This window comes from Microtus ochrogaster, chromosome 16 (genome assembly GCF_000317375.1).
Source record: "Microtus ochrogaster isolate Prairie Vole_2 chromosome 16, MicOch1.0, whole genome shotgun sequence".
NCBI lineage: Eukaryota > Metazoa > Chordata > Mammalia > Rodentia > Cricetidae > Microtus > Microtus ochrogaster.
In genome coordinates, this window is record NC_022018.1 from 58,540,486 (window position 1) to 58,560,144 (window position 19,659).

A 19,659-nucleotide genomic window follows, 5' to 3' on the forward strand; every position below is an offset into this window, starting at 1 on the left:
ACAAATACACAGTTCCTTTAAATGGGCAGTTTGGTGCCACCCAGAATCACCTGAAAAGGAGTCTCAATGGGAGAGGGTCCAGATCCAATTTACCTGTGTGTGTGTATACGTGTGTGTGTGTGTGTGTGTGTGCGCGCGCGCACGCGTGCGCGCGCGTATGTGTGGAATTGCCTTCATCGCCTTACCTGATACAGGAAGACCCAGCCTGGCAGTGGGCAGCACTACTCCCTGGCTAGGGGCCCTCGACTGTGTTAGAGTAGAGAAAGCTAGACCGGCACTCAGCATGGATGCATGCATTCCTCTGTGCTCTTCAATAGGACTGTGATGTGACCAGCTGTTTCAAGTTCCTGCCTTGACTTCCCCAAAATGATGGCCTATATAAGCTGGAGCTGTAAACGAAAAGTAGACTCGCTCATCCCTGAGCTGGTTTTTGTCAGTGTATTCTATAACAGCAACAGAAATGCGACCTTTCCCACCGAATTGGAGCCTTCCTGCCTCGGCAAGGGTTTCTTGTGACCTTTTCCACCTGATCTGAAGTGAAGAGCAGGAGCTGCTGAGGCCATCCACATAGTTCTTGACCCTGATAAACAGCTACCCCTGGCCAGGAACTGCTCAGCCCTCTGCTGCCCAGATAGCTGGGAGTCCGTCCCCCCCCCCCCGTGGACTCTATAACCCTGACTGATCATGTGATCATGGTCAGAAACGACTCCTCCCCACCATGTGCTTCCAGTGCAGCTCTCCTCCAATGTGTGGTCATCTTTAGGAAGGCACCAGGTACTTCTTCTGGGATCCTCTACCAAACATCACCCTGGAAAGACTGATGACCCCTGACCTGAGCTCCCTGGCCATGAGAGCTTCTTTGGGGCACCTTCGAGGCACCCTCTGGCTGGTCATATTTACCAGGTTTCAATCAAGGGAGCAAACTACAGTAAGGGACACACCTACAAGTAAGTACACGGCTAGGTGATTGACAGACCTTCTAGCTCATTCTCAGCCCTTCAGATCCTTCCACATCTGAGGCTCAGGAATGAAACGGTAATCATGTATCCACGCTCATTGTGCTCTGTATTATAGGGCTGGATCAATCTTGCAGATCCCTCAGACTGCAGGTATAAAAAACCCCATAAGCTCTAGCATAGACACACGGATCCCTAGGCCCAGGAAGGCAGATGCCTGTCCTATTGCACAGGGTTACAGAAGGGTAGTTAGGAAAGGAGGCCAGTCTTCAAAGCTACAGAGCCAGTGCCTTCTCCCAGCAGACACCATTACCTCCCGGGGACACGGTGACTATGTAAAAAGAACATTGAACAGGTCTCCATTGATTCCATGCTACATAATACAGGTGAGGGTATTAACAAACAAAATGTTTTGATTTCAGGCACGGAGTGGTCTAGCAGTTTCTTAAGTAGCTATCTTCCTTCTGTGCAAATGGAGAAAAACATGAATCCATTCTGTGCTCTCCAAGAAGCCAGCTGAACCAGCCTTATAGGTGGATCGTTTTTAAATTCAGCTGACATATTTTACTCTGTTGAGAATTCACCTAAGCCAAAGCTGGTTGATTACAGTTCAACAAATACAACAGATCCAGGGGCTGTTGCCCTACTCAGAAGGTGGAATAGTAGTAGATCCCCCTTGGATAAAAACTAGCATCAAATATCATAAATCTGGGGGAAAGTGATCAGCATGACTTCAGAACAGACTGCACCTTCTGGGGAGGCTCGTACATGGAAGCCACAGTGCCCATGACTGCAAGGTGAGTTTTACTGTCTTCTGTCCTCATGACTCCATTATCCCTCCCGAATAGGGGAAACACAACCTTGAGTGGTGTTTGCTCCTGAAGTCTGGGGACACAGGCCCTAGGAAGCAGTCCCAGGGCCTCCTATGCAATCTGTCCCAGCACTGTGTGACCACGAGGAGCCTGCACACGGCACCTAACAGAATAGATTGGAAAGAGCACGGCCTCATTAGGAAGATTCTCTACCTAGCTAGCCCCTTGGCCCTTGTGAGCATAAACAGCCACTTCCACGAATGTCTATCCAGATGGAATTGCACATTAGTGCCTCTCCGCGAATGAGAGAGCCAAGGGTGTGAATGGGGCCACTACATAATGGCATAAGCAAGACCTAACCAGGAGCCCTTCGCCCCTCCCCTTTCCTCCACACCACTGCAAGTTCCCATAGGGCACTGAGGCAAGGAAGCAGCCCCAGCCTGGGCCTTTCTTCCTGCTTACACTAAATGTCCCTCCCTACCCTGGTGGTTAAAAGGTCCATTTAATTCTGCTGGTTTTATTGAAGTTATAGTCATACCTCATTGGTAAACCTGTAACTTTAAAATAAAAGCATTACATTTTGAATGCTTCGTTTTTACTTCCTCTACAAGAAAACACACGTGGAAGCTCACGTTTAGAACTGAGCACCCGGAAATGCTACGGGGAAGCCTTCTATCAGTGACGGGCAACCTTGAGTCAAGAAAGGCCAAGGGATTTGCCAGAGTTGGCCATTTTAACACTGGCATGGCTGTATTTGTCTTAGTTTTGGTTACTATTGCCGTGATAAGGCACATGAGCATAAATAACTTGGGGAGGAAAGGGTTTATCCCAGCTTACAGTTCTATTACAGTCCATCATCCAGAGACATCAGCACAGAAACTCAGGCATGGCAGGAGCTGATGCAGGGGCCATGGTGGGGCGCTGCTTATTGGCTTCCTCCTTGTGGCTTACTTGGCTTGTTCTCTTTCACAAATCGGGACCACCAGTCCAGGGATGGCACCACCCACAATAGGCTGGGCCCTCTCGCATCAATCACTAATTGAGAAAATGCACTACAGGCTTGCCCACAAGCTAATCTATAGGAACATTTTCTTGACTTGAGGTTCCCTCTTCCAAAACAACTCCAACTTGTGTCAAGTTACCATAAAACTAGCCAGTATGACATCCCATCCTAGATTCCCTCTGGGAGATGCTGCTGTGTGTCTAAAGGCTTGTCGGGAAAGTCTTTGTGAGCCTGTTGATGTTGTTAATAAAAAGTACCCCAACACCAAAACAAATAGAGACAATGTAGCCATCCATCAACAGGGAACTGGAGTAAAATGTGGCACCTGCAGGAAGGTTACATTGTAAAGAAATTGCTAAATCTACAACTACAAAAACAAAATGTCAAACGGTATGCTGAAGTGCCTTCACACGCTAAAGACAGAGACACTGGTTTCTACTGTGAAATACATGATTTAATGTAACACCTTGTGCATATGTTCAAATGACAGGGAAAGAAAAGCTAAGTAATAGTTCTGTCACCTTTAGGGAAATGAAAATGGGAGATAGGACCAAGGACGACTCCCTGGGACCAATATTACATATCTTATGGTTTATTTCTCTTGGGAAAACAAACAAGCAAAGTCAAAGAGGTAAGACCAAACTTTTAACCTGATCAAAGCCAAGAGTTGGAGTTAAACCCAAGAACACTGATATTTGAATTAATAATGTTCTCTTCCTGCCAGGGTTGAATTGCAACATTTAGAAATCAATACTCCAATTTGAAAAAAAAAATAATAGTTATTTTATTGTCAGAGTCAAGGCATACAAGAAATGGGGAGAAGAGAATGAACTTATCTGGAGTGAGGTGTAGGAGAATCAGAAGTGCTGAGTTCGGGAAAACATCTTCCTGAAGTTGTGTGGCAATGGAGAAGTGAAGCCTGTTCCTCCAAATGGAGGCAGCGGGGGCAAACTATTACACTGCCTCCCACAAACCAGGCTAGCTGCCTCTGAAATATAGCAGTTCCCAGGCTCAGAGAAGGTGAATGAAGCCTTAAAAATTGTTTTTCAAAGCTAAATGAATGCAAAGCAGAGGCTCTGTGGAACCTCTTCTATGCCAAGAAGATGACTACAGAGACTTACATCTCTAGCTCATCCAGAATGTGAAACTTGCAGATTCATCTAAGTGGAAGAGGTCCACCAACTTCATCAGTGAGCCATCTTGTCCCCATGCCTCTTTCAGCCCAGCGACACAGCATGCTGTAGCCCTCACAGAGCTCTGGGACCCCAAAGGCAGCTGGAGCATAGGAACCATCCTCTCCTCTCAGTTGGAAAATTTCCCCTCGAATGGTTCTGTGATGCCTCAGGATTTGAGCTTATTGGGATGCTGGGATAACCTGTGAAGTCAAAGTCCCAGGGATTTCGTCTTTCCTGTCATTTGAGTTGACAGCAGGTGGACGGGGCTTCTTTTACATCTGAAGACCTGTTCCTGCTGTGTCCTGAAGTCACCTGCATAGGCTGAGGGTAAGCCCCTGCTGGGTTGCTAGACCAGAATGATGCACTCACTGCCAAAGGGGCAGCATTCTCAAAGTCAACCGTCATGTGCTGTCCTTCAACACCCACAGCTTTCTCTAGACAGAAATCCACTTGTCCCTGACAAGTCTCCTGATGAGTCTCACGGCCCTCCCTCCTAACGCAGTTTGTTTCTTCAGCTGGGACTTTGTACCCACGTAGACCACCAGGCTCGTTCCTGAGTGAACCACATACACAGCAGAGGTCTAAATCCATCTGTGCTCTATCACTTTGCGACATCTTCAAGTCATCAGAATTACATTCTAAACATAACAATGTGGGCAATTACACACACACACACAAAACCTTCCTCATCCCCATATAATAGCAGTAATCTAGCTTCTTCATAAGCAACACTGCAAACCAACTTCAGTGTTCCTTTTATAAACTTTAGTGTTCCTTTTATAAAAGGACAATTGGGAGCCTTTGAAATAACTCATTAGAATTTGCTTCATAGCTTTTCAACCCAAATTCTGTGGACCCCAAAGCCACACTTTTTATTTTCTTTTTTCACTTTCTTTCTTTCTTCTTTTCTTTTTCTTTTTTTATGGGGGGGGTTGACTTTTTTTTTTTTTTTCGTGAGACAGGGTTTCTCTGTGTAACAGCCCTAGTTATCCTGGAATGGAACTAGCTCTTGTAGACCAGGCTGACCTTGAACTCACAGAGATCCGCCTGCCGCTGCCTCCCAAGAGCTGGGATTAAAGGTGTGCGCCACCCCAGCCCAGTCAGACTCTTGTTTTCCTAATGACAGTTTTGCAGTTCCCAGATCATCTTGTTCTTTCTCCTCTGGACTCTATGGACAACTGTCCTCATCAAGCCCATTCCATCAGAAAGATGGGAAAGAGAACGGGGTACTCCCGACAGCACACTGGAGGGAACTGGTATCAGCAAGATCGAGTATGCAGCCATGGGGAGCAAGCTTGACCAAAACCACAGCCTGTGCGAGGCCAAGCTGAGGCTAAAGAAAGTGACAACAACCATGATGGTGCCTTGTCATCTGTGCAAGCATGTACCAGCTTACGGATCGATGAGCCAAATCTCACCCTGCTCACACCCACGGCATGCGCCCGTCAGCCAGCGCTCACACGCTCCACATCTATATGACCAGGGATGTCTCACCAGAGAGGCCTTCCTTTGTTCGGTTTCTATGACCAGTATTAAATATTAGGTGGCTTTAACAAAATGAGTGTTTCCAAAAACTTCCTTCTGTGCCAAATAAACATCTCCTGGTATAAACCTTCTTTTGAGATCATCTCCTTTTTCTTTCTCCCCCTGTAACCTCCATTGTGTGTGTATGTGGGGGTGTGCATGTATGTGTATGCATGTACATGTATGCATGTACGTACTGGTATGTACGTGACACAGTGGGCATGTGAGGTCAAAGGGCAACCTCCGTGTTGATCTTTGCAGTCCACTTTCCTTGGGGAAGAGTGTCTTCTCTGCCCCTGTGTGTGCAGGCTAGCTGGCCCACAAGCTTCTGATGACTGTCCTGCCCCTGCCTCTCATCTCACTCCAGGAGCACAGGGACTGTAGGTTTGCAACTGCACCTGTAGGTTCTGAGAGTCCAGAATCAAGCCCCCACATCATACAGCAGGCGCTATACCCACGGGGCCACTCCCCAAATCCACACAACACACACTATACCCACGAGGCCACCTCCCCACATTGATACAGCAGACACTGTACCCACGGGGCCACCTTCCACATCCAAACAGCAGACACTATACCCACGGGGCCACCTCCTCAGCCTTGTATTCAGATCAGGATAGTATCTGGTTCATTTTTATCAATTCAACACAGACTAAAGTTGCCTGGTAAGAAGGATTCTTGCTAAGGAATTGTCTCCATCAGATTGGCCTTTGGGCATGTCTGTGGAGCATTTTCTTGATTAATTATTTCCATGGAGGTCCAATCCACTGTGGGTGGTACTGTCACTAGGCTGGTGGTCCTCGGCCATACAAAAAGCAGGCTGAGCAAGCCAGGAGGATTCAGCTAGTAAGCAACATTCCTCCGTGGTTTCTGTTAGTTCCTGCTTCCAGGTTCCTGCTTGTGTCCCTGTCCTGGCTTCCTTCAGTAATGAACAGTGATGTGGAAGTGTAAGCCAAATAAACCCTTTCCTCCCCAAGTTGATTTTGATCATGTGATGTTTGATTACAGTATCAGAGAGCAAATCAAGACAGAATGGAAATGACTTCGTGTTGCTGACAAGTCCTCTGGAGTTCAGTGATTCCCCTGCTTTCCCAAGGATGAGATGCCCGACGTCATCTCTGCCTGTGGCTTTTATTTCACCGTGTGCTGCACACAGTGTACTTAACGACATCTGCTGGAGCTCATACTGTAAGCAAAGGCTACCCTCTGCTCGCTGCTCTCCCGCGGCTGTGTCTCTACATGACCACAGCAGTCACACAGAGGGACCAGGAAGGACTCTCCGCTGTACGCTTAAACATCACGAGATTTGGAGAGATCTAAGTATCAGCAGACCTAAGTTTCCAAGCAGAGCAGGGCTCCACTCAGAACAGTGGCAAAACCCTTGTCAGGAGTTTTCCCCTAAGTGGGCTTAAATGTTATGTTTCCCTTGGGACTCAAAAACCCCTGTGTGACCATCAGAACAAGGGGAGCAATCATTTATATTTCCAGATGGCATCCCTGTGTGACCATCAGAACAAGGGGAGCAACCATTTATATATCCAGATGGCGACCAGCACTTGCCTTCATACAGTCCTTTCTCTCGTGTGTCCTCCCTTCATGGAATATTCATTTGTCTGAACGCCCTGGAAGGAAGTTAGCCTGGTGGTTACGGGGATCCTAGGAGGAGTATGTCTGCATCTCAGCATGAAGCAGCAGCTCAGGGTACCCCACAGCTGAGCCGTTGTCACAACCAAGAGCCTGAAGCAGATGTCTTTGGACAGACTCACCCATCACACACAAGCCGGGCGTGTGCCACTCTGCGTCACGAGGATTCTTCCTAAGTGAAGGTTTAGTCTTCTAAGAACACTTGAGTCAAGGAAATGCTTAGCATAAACGACTAATACCTTTATATATGCTACTGGGAATTGTTGGGGTGACTGAGTGCATCCCAGGCAAAGCCTCCAAAGGAAAGCTCTCTGCACACACCCTTCCTCCTTCCCTCGAATATACAGACCCACAATCCCCTGCCACGGTCCTCTACACAGCCAGACACTCTTCCCTGCACACTCCTGCATTGCGGTCATTAACACATCCCACGGAAATCATGGCCACGCTCTCTCCTCGCACCTCAGGTGGACACTAACCATGCTTCATTTGCTCTCTGTTTGGATTTTTGGCTTTGCATTTGTGCAGACAGCGGAAGCGCCATACATTTTCCAGGGTAGGCAGCTGAATGGATGGATAAAGGCATGTGGGACTGCATAAACAAAATGATGCATTGCTTTAAGGTTTGGGATATAAACAGACATGAAGACCTGAACGTCAGTTCTCCTGATGAGAAAAAGCGGCGCCCAGGGCAAGTGACTGACAGAAGCCAATACTCAGAATCACGAGCGCTGGGAAACATGCATGGTAGATGGTGTCGCCTCTGAGTTTCAGGCTTAATGGCACACGTATATCCACAGCACAATTTAGCATCATTTCAGCAGTGATGTCAGTGCCGAGAGCTGCCACTCAAGGGACAGCAGGAATAGGACAGCCCTCACTGCGTCCCAATAAATCACACAAGGACATAGTGACTTCTGTCTGCCCCCATGGAAACAGTTCCACCACATCTGCTGGGACAGATGGGAAGGACTCAAGGACAACAGCCTGTCCGTGAGCGGATATAGCGACAGCTTCTCACTAGACACCATGAAGGTTGGTTAGATGGCTCCGGGGGTAAGTCACTTTCCACCACGCCCAGTGAACTGTGATACTGAATCCCACATGGGGGAAGAGGGGATCCAAATCCTGAAAGCTGTCTCTGACCTTACACATGTATATGTCTGTGTACACAGGAATACACATACAATACATAAATTGTTTTTTAAATAAAAACCATAAAGGGATGCATTTAACAATTTCAAGTATCCAAAATCTCCCAGAATTTTTCTTTTTTCCCTCATTCAATGGGGGAACATCTTTCAGCATATTACATTCTATGAGTAAAACGTCAGGGTATAGCCGGCCCCACGATTCACAAGCTTGATAATCACTCTGCTATTTTTTTTAAACAAAATCAATCAATAATTTCACTAGCTGACTCAAGTTTTAAAAATTGTGCAAATCTGTCTACAAATAACCTCAGACAAATACCCAACTGGATAAAAATTTTCTACCAACCCCACTTAGTTCAGGATCCAAAGTCAATAAAATAAGAAAGCAAGGTAGCTTCTGAGAGAGAGAGAGAGAGAGAGAGAGAGAGAGAGAGAGAGAGAAAGAGAGAGAGAGAGAGAAAGAGAGAGACTCAACTCTGCATGCAAGGAAGAGAGAATGCGTCGGTATTTCCCATGATGCATCCTTTACCTTGGTCGAAGGGCTTGTTGGGATTCCAGTTTCTGAAATAGTCATCCTAGGAAAGAAAGGTAGAAACGAAGGTCAGACATCAGAGGCCTTTCCCTGCAGAAAAACTGCCTCATCCAGCTTCCCAAAACACAAAGGAGAATCTTCCCCCAAACAAGCATGAGAATGCGATTAAAAAAAAAAAATGTCAATTTACTTTTCTAATTCTCGCCTTTCAAATTGTACATACTAAACACTGGGAGTTATAGAAACATCTCAGGCTGGCATGGAAACAGCTCTGCTCATCTTGGTTTGACATATCCGCCCAGCCATCTCCTACGTGTGAGGTGTATCTGCTATCAGCTGTACCGTAGGTGATGCCTGGGCGGCTCTCACTTACGATTAAGCCCCTGTATTTGTAACAGCTGATAATTTAACTGTCAGCATTTCTTTTACATGGAGACATATAACTTGAGGTGTACATTTCCAGTTCCTCAACACTTACAGAGCCTAAAACCAGAGGACCATTCAAATGTTAGAACACCCCCGAGGTGCTTAGCGTAAAGTCTTTAGTTTTGGGGATGGAGTCCATCCGGCTCCAACCACAGCCACGTCACTCTTGCGTGCAGTCTGCATCAAGCACCTGGCAAGGTGGGTTCTTCATTACTTTGAAACTGCAAGAAACTACATCACTCCGTTCTTCAGGGTTCTGTTAACCTCTCCTCAATTCTAGCAACCCTCTCCCTTCTAAACAAGCATCCTTGGCCTCACCCTGCCCAGAACACCCACAGTTTGCAAACCAGTAAGGCTAGACTGTTCAGTCTCACACCACATCACTTCTAGGGCACTTGCCCTTTCCAGCTGATAGTCTGTTAGCTGTGTGGTTTGGGGCAGGTACCCATCACAGACACCTCCAAATGGCTGTCTGAAACAAGCCCTCAACTTCCCTTCTGGAGAAGTTAATTTAGATCAAAGTGCACGATTAGTTTAATTTTGCCCTCACTGTCCTATGATGCAGCTCAACTCCCACACGATCTCCCGTGGATGTCATTGGTTTCCTCCTCAATCAGTTACCTGACTTAATACGAGATTCTTGTTGAGGCCACTCAAGCCCACAAAAATTTTAGGAAACTGGATTTAGAGTTAAATCAGAACATAATGCTCCATGGCTAGTGATTCCATTTTACAGGGTGTGAACAAACACGAACAGCCTCCCCTGGATCCCGGAGATTCAGCACTAACCACTTTTTAACTTTAAGGAGCTGGTCCACTTTGCTCCAGTTTTAATTTTACGACATGACTGTCATAATCACATGACTTGAGATCTATCCCATGAGCAATTACTGAGAAAGTCTAGAATAATCTATCTGCAACATCCACCCCCCCACACACACACACTTATTATTTTAAATACAATCCAAATTCGGGGCACTGTGCTATCTAAAAGCTGATGAGCCAGTGCTAAGTGGTCTTGGGTAAAGGGTGGAAGTTGGTGGGATGTTTATCACTCGATGTTTCTGTGTGATGCTCAATACCCTCTTTGCCTTAGACAATCCTATTACCAGAAGAGTCTTTTGTTCACAAGAGCAAGGCAAGAGACAGCCCAATAGGAATGGTCTCATCACCAGAGGACAAAGATAGCAAACTGTCCAGGCTGCCCACCAATGCCCCTTCTCATGCAAAGGGGACGTCAGCAAGTTCAAGGGCACTGAGGCTCTTCGGAAATCTTTTCACTTGGCTGTGCTCTCCTAATCCATGGGAGCTCTGAAAGCAGAGGATGTGTGTCCAAGGGAAGGGCTGGAGCCTAAGGTAAGTTCCTTTGCTTTAATTTCACACATTACATTCTCTTTGATGTCCAAGAAAGGCTTGAGCAGGTCACGAGAAAAGAATACTCCCTAATGATTCAGTACGCTTGAGGACCCTGCTGGAATGTGAAGCATTCTTCTGGACCTTGTCGTTTTGCAGGTTAACTCTAATTGCTGTTTTTACGGTTTTCTTTCAGGAGGAAAAGCACGGTTTTAAATATAAAGCCTCTAAAAGCTGGTATCTGCCTTGGGATATTTAAAACCTGCTGCAAATGTAATAATACCGCCTAATCACTGCAAATGTATAAGCACACCTTGAATGAAAACTCATGATGGAAAATAAATCCTTCAAATGGCCTCTCACCCAGGCAGGCCAAGTGGGATGGGGAACTACGCCCTGCGTCTGATTGCTTTCTCTCTTATAGAGGAAAGAAGATCACCAAAACACAGGCAAAAAACTTGGGAGCTCACAAAGCTTGGGCTATTGTGAATTTCAATGTAGCTGGTGGAAAACCCTCCACCAGAGGCCAAGGTCATGAGCACTGTGAAGTACTCGATGTAACAAAGCTCATCAGGGAAATGGGCACAGGGCAGCGGGGAGAGAGTCTTCTGCCAGGGTCAGAGCATGAGGTGTCAGGGCATGAGGGATCACTATTCTAACATGCACAGGTGCCCCCAGAGATGCCCACACTGCTCAGCTGCGTCAGCTGGCTCACTCTACGAGAAAAGTTGATGAGGTGAGATCTCCAAGGTAACAAAAAGCCAGGGGTGAAGAAAGCCACTTAGAGACACCACCTGGGAATCTGCTCATCCTCAAGTTCCACCCAACTAACCATTGGCATCCTTAAGAAACTTAAGGACAGCTAGCTATGGTCCCAAACTGTCACTCCACCAATACCAGGGCTGGTCTCTCCCCTGACGCTCAAGACACTTTGAGCAAGCCAGGCTTTCATCTTCTGTCTCAGTGAAAACGCAGGGGCTGCGCCATTTGTAGCAAACTCATCTGGCAGCAGGGTGCCTGGTCCCACGCCACCCCAGTGCTGCACTGTGTGACAGCCCATCCCTGCTCCCAGGACTTCAGAGGCCAGACGCAATACAAGCTGAGACCTGGACCATGAGAACCTTGTCTCTGACCATTGTTCTAGCCCAGGAAAGTTGATACCTATTCAAATTCAGACAGGGTTGAGGCTGTTGGATGAATGGGCACTTGCCAGGTTAGTCTGTCTGATTTTGCCTTTTGACTAGAAATGTGGTCACCTAATGATAGAATTCTTTAAAGGAACTTGCAAGGACCCAGAAACAGGTTAATTTTCAGACATAAGCCTAACTGGAAAAGTAAACGTTGAAATACAGTCATTTACTAAATTCAATAACTCTCATTAATGTATCGTGCACACTGAGCAACAAGAATGGCAGTGTGGGTCTGTAGTTAGTGGTCTACCCTGCAGGGTCTAAGAGAGTTGGCTTCTGAACAGGGAGGGACACAGCCTTGAGCTGGAGTTAAGCAATTCTTAGGATGAAAGGCAAATTCTATTTTTCCGTGGTATTCCATAAGGGACCTACCCAACTCTCATTACTTAGGAATCTCCAAGAACCCACCAGCCTAAGCAGAGGCTCAAGCATGAATAAACTGACTGCTGACTGACATCGTGAAGTGTTTCAGGACAGTAAACACTCTGAAGAGCCAGCCTGGCCGTCAGAGAGCAAATCGGTTGTTGTATGTCTAAGACGGAGGAAGGAAAGGACGGCTGGTGCTCAGAGCAGACGAAGAACCAGAGACCTGGTAGTACTATAGCACCATGCTATCATATCAACAGAGACAAAAATCACATTTAAACATTCACCTCATTAGCTAAATATCCCCAGAAACACAGCACTGGGCACCATAAAATGAATGGCTGGTGACAGCTGCTGCAAAGGAATTAACTGAATTTTTAACTGTGTTACAGATATTCTGTTCTGATCAGGTCCTGTAAAAAGAAAGTCTGTACATATACATACACACACATGAATCCACACCTATGCACACATACTTACACAAATATATATAAAGTTGTTTATAAGCGCATGCATGTGTGTATTTATATTCATTCCCATGGTACATATCATAAAATCTAATGACAAATGTGTGTGTATTCACAAGTCATAATGTATATGACGATACCCATAAGTACAGTCAGCTCTCCATATCTTAGGCGCCACTTCGACAGATTCAACCAGGTACCAAAAGTCTTTGAAAAACATCCGCATTTGCAGTGAACACCATCAACTTTCTTACAATTATTCCCAAACTGTACAGTCTATTGCACAGCATTTACATCCAGGGGTGATGTAAAGTAGATGGTAGGGGGGACATGAGCAGGTTCTAGGCAAACACTGTGCAGTTTATTTCGGAGATGTGGACATTCACAGATTTGGGGTTCTTGGGGCCCCAAAGCCAGTCCTGTACACATGTTTACATGGGACAAGAGCCTTGCCATTCTCCTGCGAATCTGCTAAAGAAGTCCTGCAGTTGGTCTAATATGAAATGACGCCGAACCTCTGCAGACTCTGAGCAATCGAGTCCCCTCACCGTGGATGGGCGTGTCCTCTAGCACAATTGAACATGATTTCTCTTCCCTTGTAGTACAGCCCCAAAATGGCTAATGCAATTTAGCCCCAATATTCTCCAGGGATTTCCCATTTCAGCTACAAAGACTGTTAAAGCCAACTCCAAGGAAAAGCTGGGGGCAGAGCCAATCAAAAGCACCCAAGTGCCGTGGCTCTGGAGATGAAGATGAGGGGTAATTTATTACAGACAACAGCTTCAGATGCCACAGATCAAAGACACTGAGTGCACATGAAACAGATAATTTCTCCCTCATACATATTTTAGCTAAACTGTTTGAACCCTGCAGATCCATCTGAAGATCGCCTGAGACAATACAAGTTACCAGTCTGGAACGTAAATGAGGGCCTCATTTATCTGGACCAGGGGTGAACCAGGAAGCCATGAGCAGAGGAAGCAAGGTACAGAGAGGGCAAAACAGTCCGTGCAGGGTCTTCTGCAGGGCCACTGTCAATCAACAGACAAAGGTGTCTCTCTGTCCTAGGGACATAGCATTTCTGAGTTACTAGCTTCTCAGAGGGAGGCTGGCTTTGCTGAGCACACACCCGTGAAAAGACCCATGAAGGACGGGAGTCGGACTCAACACAAAACAGGTCACCCCCCTTTCACGCCAATTGACTGGGTAGAGTAGCAAGGAGGTAGGTTATTGGGGTTAGAGGTTTCTCTAAACTGGCTAATAGAAGTAAGTTCTAGACCAGGCTTTTGTAAGGCTGTCTATTGTGCAACTGGACACTTCCCTATGCACAGGGATAATGCCTGCTAGTCAATCCACTATATGATGCAAAGTCACTCCTCTGCTGGGAAATGACATAGCCCCCCATGCAGCCACCTCACCTCTGAGCTGTGTTCTGTTACATCTTTAAACCAGCAACATGCTCTTGGTGTATCTATCCTCTGCCAAGCCTGCCCCTACCAGCACCAAGGAAGAGTCCCCATGGGGACCCTGAATGAGATGGTCAACTGATCACCCAGTCTAGATTGGATGGAGAATTGAACTATCTTAAACATCACTCATGGGACTTGGGTTGACCAGGGACAGGAGCTGTGTGCTGTACCACATTTCAGTGTGCATGTAGGCTCTGCCCCTACAACACATACACACATGCCTGGGCATAGGTGACGTCTGAGCTGGGGTAGTCTTACCTGCCTATTCCCTGGGGCATCACTCAACAGCACATGATAAATTCTTGATAAATCGCTTCATATATAAGACAGCCGATCTAGCTTTAAGAGCACTGCAGCCCCTGAGAAATTCCCATAACTATTAGGTATGTGTAGACACAGGTGGGTAGATGTTTGTATACACACTCTAAATCACTTTCACCCTGAATAGAGCTATTCTTTGATAAATTGGTCTGACATTTGGTGTAAAGTCCTGCAGGCTTTAGACAGAATGATTTAGAAAATAACAATGTGGGTTTCTCTGCTCTTTCAATAAATAACCCACCAGTAAAATACAGATAATAACTGACAATCGTACTTTAGTGTAACTAATGAGAAAAAATAACACAGTCAATGGACTGTTTATATACATTTGATAAATTACATCCCTCACATATACCCATGAGAAACAAATGTCTATATTCCTGGTTGGCTGAATACAAGCAAATATTTAACATGAGATTAAAGATCTGAGATACAGTTTACATTTTATTTTGCAACTATTTTGATACTATGTCTACATACATTTGAAAGCAAAACCTACCTCAACTTCCTGAGTCCGAAAGCATAATGAATGGGAAAAAATAAAAGAATCACATCAAACAATGAGAAGGAATGTACACATTTTTGATAAATGCATCAAAATTTCAAAACACTATAAAGGTCATAGCCAGTTATTTTAAGCCGCCTACCATCACACCTTTGCTAAGGTCCATCACCCACAGAGCCCACGGAAAAAGGCTTAGGTAAAAAGGTAATGACTGGGAGGTGGGGGCATGTCTCAGTTATCTGTGCACACTGCAGGAGAATTAGCAGAACTCTGATGAAACCCAGACACTCACCCACTGTTCCCATCTGCAGGAATGTCAAATGACTCATTGCCTGCAACAGCAGCCCAATCAATAAACATCCCAAGACAACAACAAAGGCTAAGAACAACAGAGCTTCTGAATTTCCAAAAAAGGCATCATTTGCCCTGAAGCTCCAGCACTGCTGGAGGGGACTTCAAACATAGGGTCATGCACCTTGGGAAATACTTGAGGTGAGTAGGATTGACTCATCTTCCTCCCACACTCCCCCACCTCCCCACCCCTGCTTCCCTGCCAATTAGAGTTGCCACTGCCTTAATGAGCTCTCCCTTCTCAGGGACTGAATGTCTCTATTGAGCCGTTCAAACTGGGGTGCCAAGGTCTTATTTGTCCAAACAGAAAAGGGAAGTGTGTGTGTGGTTCCTTCTCCCAACTGTGTTCTATATCCGTTCTTATGTTCTTCTGCTGTGGTGATATCTTGTTTGTAATCAAACAAATAAAGCTTGCCTGAAGATCAGAGTACAAAACTAAACCACTAGTTAGCCATAGAAGCCAGGCAGTTGGTGGCACACACCTTTAATCCCAGCAGAGGCAGACAGACCTCTGTGAGGTCAAGGCCACCCTGGTTACACAAGATTGCTCCAGTCTAAAAGAGAAACAGAGCCAGGTGGTGATGGCTCACACCTTTAATCCCAGTATTTAGGAATCACATGCATTTAATTCTAACACTAGGAAGGTGCAGACAGGAAGGAATATGGCTGGGTAGAAAGAGGAACTGAGGGCATTCAGTCTGAGGACTTGTAGAGACAGGATACCCCATTTGATCCGAGCACTTCATAGAGGTAAGAACTAGTGACTGTCTTCTCTGCTTCTTTGATCTTTCAGCTTTCACCTCCTAATATCTGACTCCAGGTTTTTATTACTAAGACCAATTAAAATTCGTGCTACATTCTGCTGATGCAAATGATGAAAAGGGTCCTTGGTATACACTCAAATTGAACCACAGGGCAAGACCAATGCCACCCAGACCCTTGCCCTCGCTAGCAAGGCTGCCAGGTTGTCTGAGCTAATGAAAGGCAGTCTTGTCAATATCCAGTGAAGAGAGAAATCAGTACCATGTACTCAAAGGCAGCAGGAGCAAGGGCAGGCTTTGAACCGGGTGTGGGTTTGAGTTCCTGCTCCAGCAAGTCTTAGCTGAGTGGCCTTGTAACATATGCTGGCCTCTCTGAGTAGTGTTCCTTCTCCATGAAATGAGATCACTGGTACCTACCTTGAAGATGCTCTTAGAGCCTTACCATGATCACAGTACTCAGCATGGCGGGCATCCAGAAATAACAAGCCACAGGCAAGTGCTCTCATGCCTGCTTCTAGAACTTTACATCAGTGAGCTACACCAGGGACGTAGGGACCAGCAGGGCCTGTGGAAATGGCTTGTTTAAAATTTCTATGATGTGACTTCTCGCTAGACTTGACTGAAAGGAGACCAATTATAATGGAAAATAAGGACAAAATATTTTCAATGTGGGCTCTTTTACTAGTCTCCGGCATGAGGAAAACAATTCAGTGTGACCTGGAAACATGAGTTGCGGGTCTGCCTCTAAAGACCACGCCCCCCCCTAAGGTCCAGTGACCCTCATCTAGAGAACAGAGCTGCCTAGCAGAAGGAGACAGAATTATGACGCTGGACTGCTCTCTACTTCACAGCATACACACCCTAAGATGTTTCAATTATGATTTACTGTCTCCTAACACAGAGACCAGGCTGCGATGGGCAAAATTCCTATGTAGTCAGTGATTCGCATACTGAATGCAGATGAAGGGTCCCTGAAAGTCCCCGTGCCACCAACACACCAAACAAAGCCCTTGCTGTCTTGGAGCATGAAAACGTCCCACCCCAGAAAGCACAAAGGTTAACTGGCCTGAGACTCAGTCTTGTCCGGGTATCACAGATTCCTGATAGCTCCCCACTCCTGACCACTGGCCTCTAGGAACATGCTTCCACTGGAGGGGTGGCTTGGCATTCAGGAGCACTTGCTGCTCTTGCAAAGGATCTAGGTTTGGTTCCCAGCTCCCACATGAACAGCTCATAGCCTGCAACTCCAGTTCCAGGAGAAGCCAATGCCCTCTTCTGGCCACTGCTAGTACTACATGCACATGATGCAGACATACTGATTCAAGCCGATTTCTATCCTACCCTGGAGAGGCTGACTAGGGGACCACGTTCATCATGACGTCACCCAGCATGGAATTTTTTTAAAGAGCATCCTCGATGATTATAATTTAGCCCTCAATAGGACAAAGGAAATAGGCCAAACACTAATTCAAACAGAGCAAAGGTAACAGAGGGAAAGTCAGGGCCACCACAGATGGCACACATACCAGCCACAGAACAAAATATTTTCAATGTGGGCTCTTTTACTAGTCTCCGGCATGAAGAAAACAATTCAGTGTGACCTGGAAACATGAATTGAGGGTCTACCTCTAAAGACCACGCCCCCCCTAAGGTCCAGTGACCCTCATCTAGAGGAGGTCACTGCCCAGCTTCTAGGGCCTCCCTGCCTCCCACAAGCACTGCCAGCTCTTCTCCACAGGCTCCAACAGTAACCATCTAAAAAGCACAACCCAGAGCGGCTAGCCCTGCTAACAGAGCCCCTAGGGCCCAACCCCTGCAGACCCCCGCTAGCTCACCACAGTCACACTCCAGCCCATAGGCTTCCTTCCAGGCAGGAGTGAATGCTTTGGGTTTTATCTTTTACTGAAACAGGACAAAATCTGCTTAACTTCTGAAACGCTGCCGTGCTGCCCACTCCCCACCTGAAACATACTCCCCGCCGTCCCCAGGTTACCTTCCCTCACTCCACCCAGCTCACTGCCATGCTGCTTGTCCCGGGAGCCCATGGGCACCTGACCGACTTGCTGCTAGCCTTGGAAACCCACACTCTTCCTAGCTCTGTGGCACCTGACCGATCCACAGCCCGCACTGCAGCATCGGCTGCTCTTCTGTGGTTCCACAGAGGCCAGTCCCTGGGGCTGAGAGGGGTGGCTTCACTGTGGGACCTTACTGCCAGCATGGCGCTTGTGTTTAAGACACCTAAGGATGAAGAGAGCCGGGACGAGTAGACGATGACCCCACCTCTGCCTGATTCCCTGGATGCTGCAGCTGCCCCACGTTTCTGCTTAGATTCAAGACCACAGGCTACAGGGCTACAGTGGAGGATAATGAAATAGGCGCCTCCCTTTGGTGACTCCAACTGGGACACAGGGACCAGAGAAGCAGAATAATGACACAGGGAGGACTTGGGAGGACGGGTCAAGATGTGCAGCACTGGGGTGCTCAGTGGCATCCTTACCTCATGGCCAGCATCCCCAAATCATCAGGAACAAGCGGACTTTACTGCCTGTGGAAGTCGAAATTTGGTGTGGGTTGAATGAGACATGTTCCCCGTATATTTGAGCACTTGATCTTTAGTTGATGGCTCCATTTAGGAAGAGTATGGGACCTTTAGGAACTTCAGCCTCAACAGAGGAACTATGTCACTGGGGTGGTGGGTGCGGGGAGTTTGAGGGATTATAGATTGGCCCCACTTCCTAGCTCCTCCTGTATATATGTCTTTTTTCTCTATCATCTCTGTCTCTAGCTTTCTCTAACTCTACATCTCTATCATCAATATATCTATCTCTAGTCTATCTCTGTATATGTCTATCTCTGTCTCTATCATCTCATTCTATCTCTATCTCTCTGTATTCTATATATCATCTATCATCTATCATCTATCTATCTATCTATCTATCTATCTATCTATCTATCTATCTATCATCTATCCATCCATCCATCCATCCATCCATCCATCCATCCATCTATCTGTCTATGTATGTATGTATGTATGTATGTATGTATGTATGTATGTATGTATCTATCTATCTATCTATCTATCTATCTATCTATCTATCTACCTATATCTATCTACCTATCTATCTATCTACCTACCTACCTACCATCTGCCTGTCTGTCTGTCTGTCTGTCTAACTATCTCTCCTGCAAGTGGATGAAATGTTCTCATCCAGTTTCCCCACCAGGATGGATTCTCTCTTCTGGAACCATAAACAAAAATACATAAATCCTCTCTTCTTTACATTGCTATATGTTACGCTTCTTTATGTTGTCACAGCAAAAGAAAGGTCCAAGTGGGAGAAGAGCCAAGGCTTGGACCAAAATGAAGCGTACAGCAAAAGTTCAAATAAAAATTTAAGGCAGAAACTAATAGTGATCCTGATGACACAGGTAAGGGCCATCAAGTCTGAGTGGCCCAGTGCTGACCTGGCCAGACACTTTTATTTGACCCTTACGATAACTGTCTGAGACAGTACAATAAACAGCCGCACACCACAGGTACAGACCCTGCTGTTAGAAGGAGGTCGCATAGCTAGTGGGAAGGAGAAACCTGAACTTAGTGTCCACTTGACTTGAAGATCATGTTCTTGCCAGAATGCAGCCTCCTTCAG

General features: G+C 46.3%; 1 protein-coding gene across 2 annotated transcripts in view; it reads right to left on the bottom strand.

Moving 5' to 3' along the window:
* The window catches only part of Spock1 (SPARC (osteonectin), cwcv and kazal like domains proteoglycan 1), a 459,458-nt gene that overhangs the window by 251,857 nt on the left and 187,942 nt on the right, over positions 1-19,659 (bottom strand). Inside the window, exons 3-4 of one of the 2 annotated variants that reach the window (XM_026782919.1) lie at positions 14,892-14,900; positions 8,798-8,843 (exon numbers count right to left, since the gene is read on the bottom strand). In XM_026782919.1, the coding sequence (XP_026638720.1) occupies positions 8,798-8,843; positions 14,892-14,900 (55 nt within the window). The remainder of the gene's footprint in view (positions 1-8,797; positions 8,844-14,891; positions 14,901-19,659) is intronic. The other variant, XM_026782920.1, reaches the window with a different exon arrangement.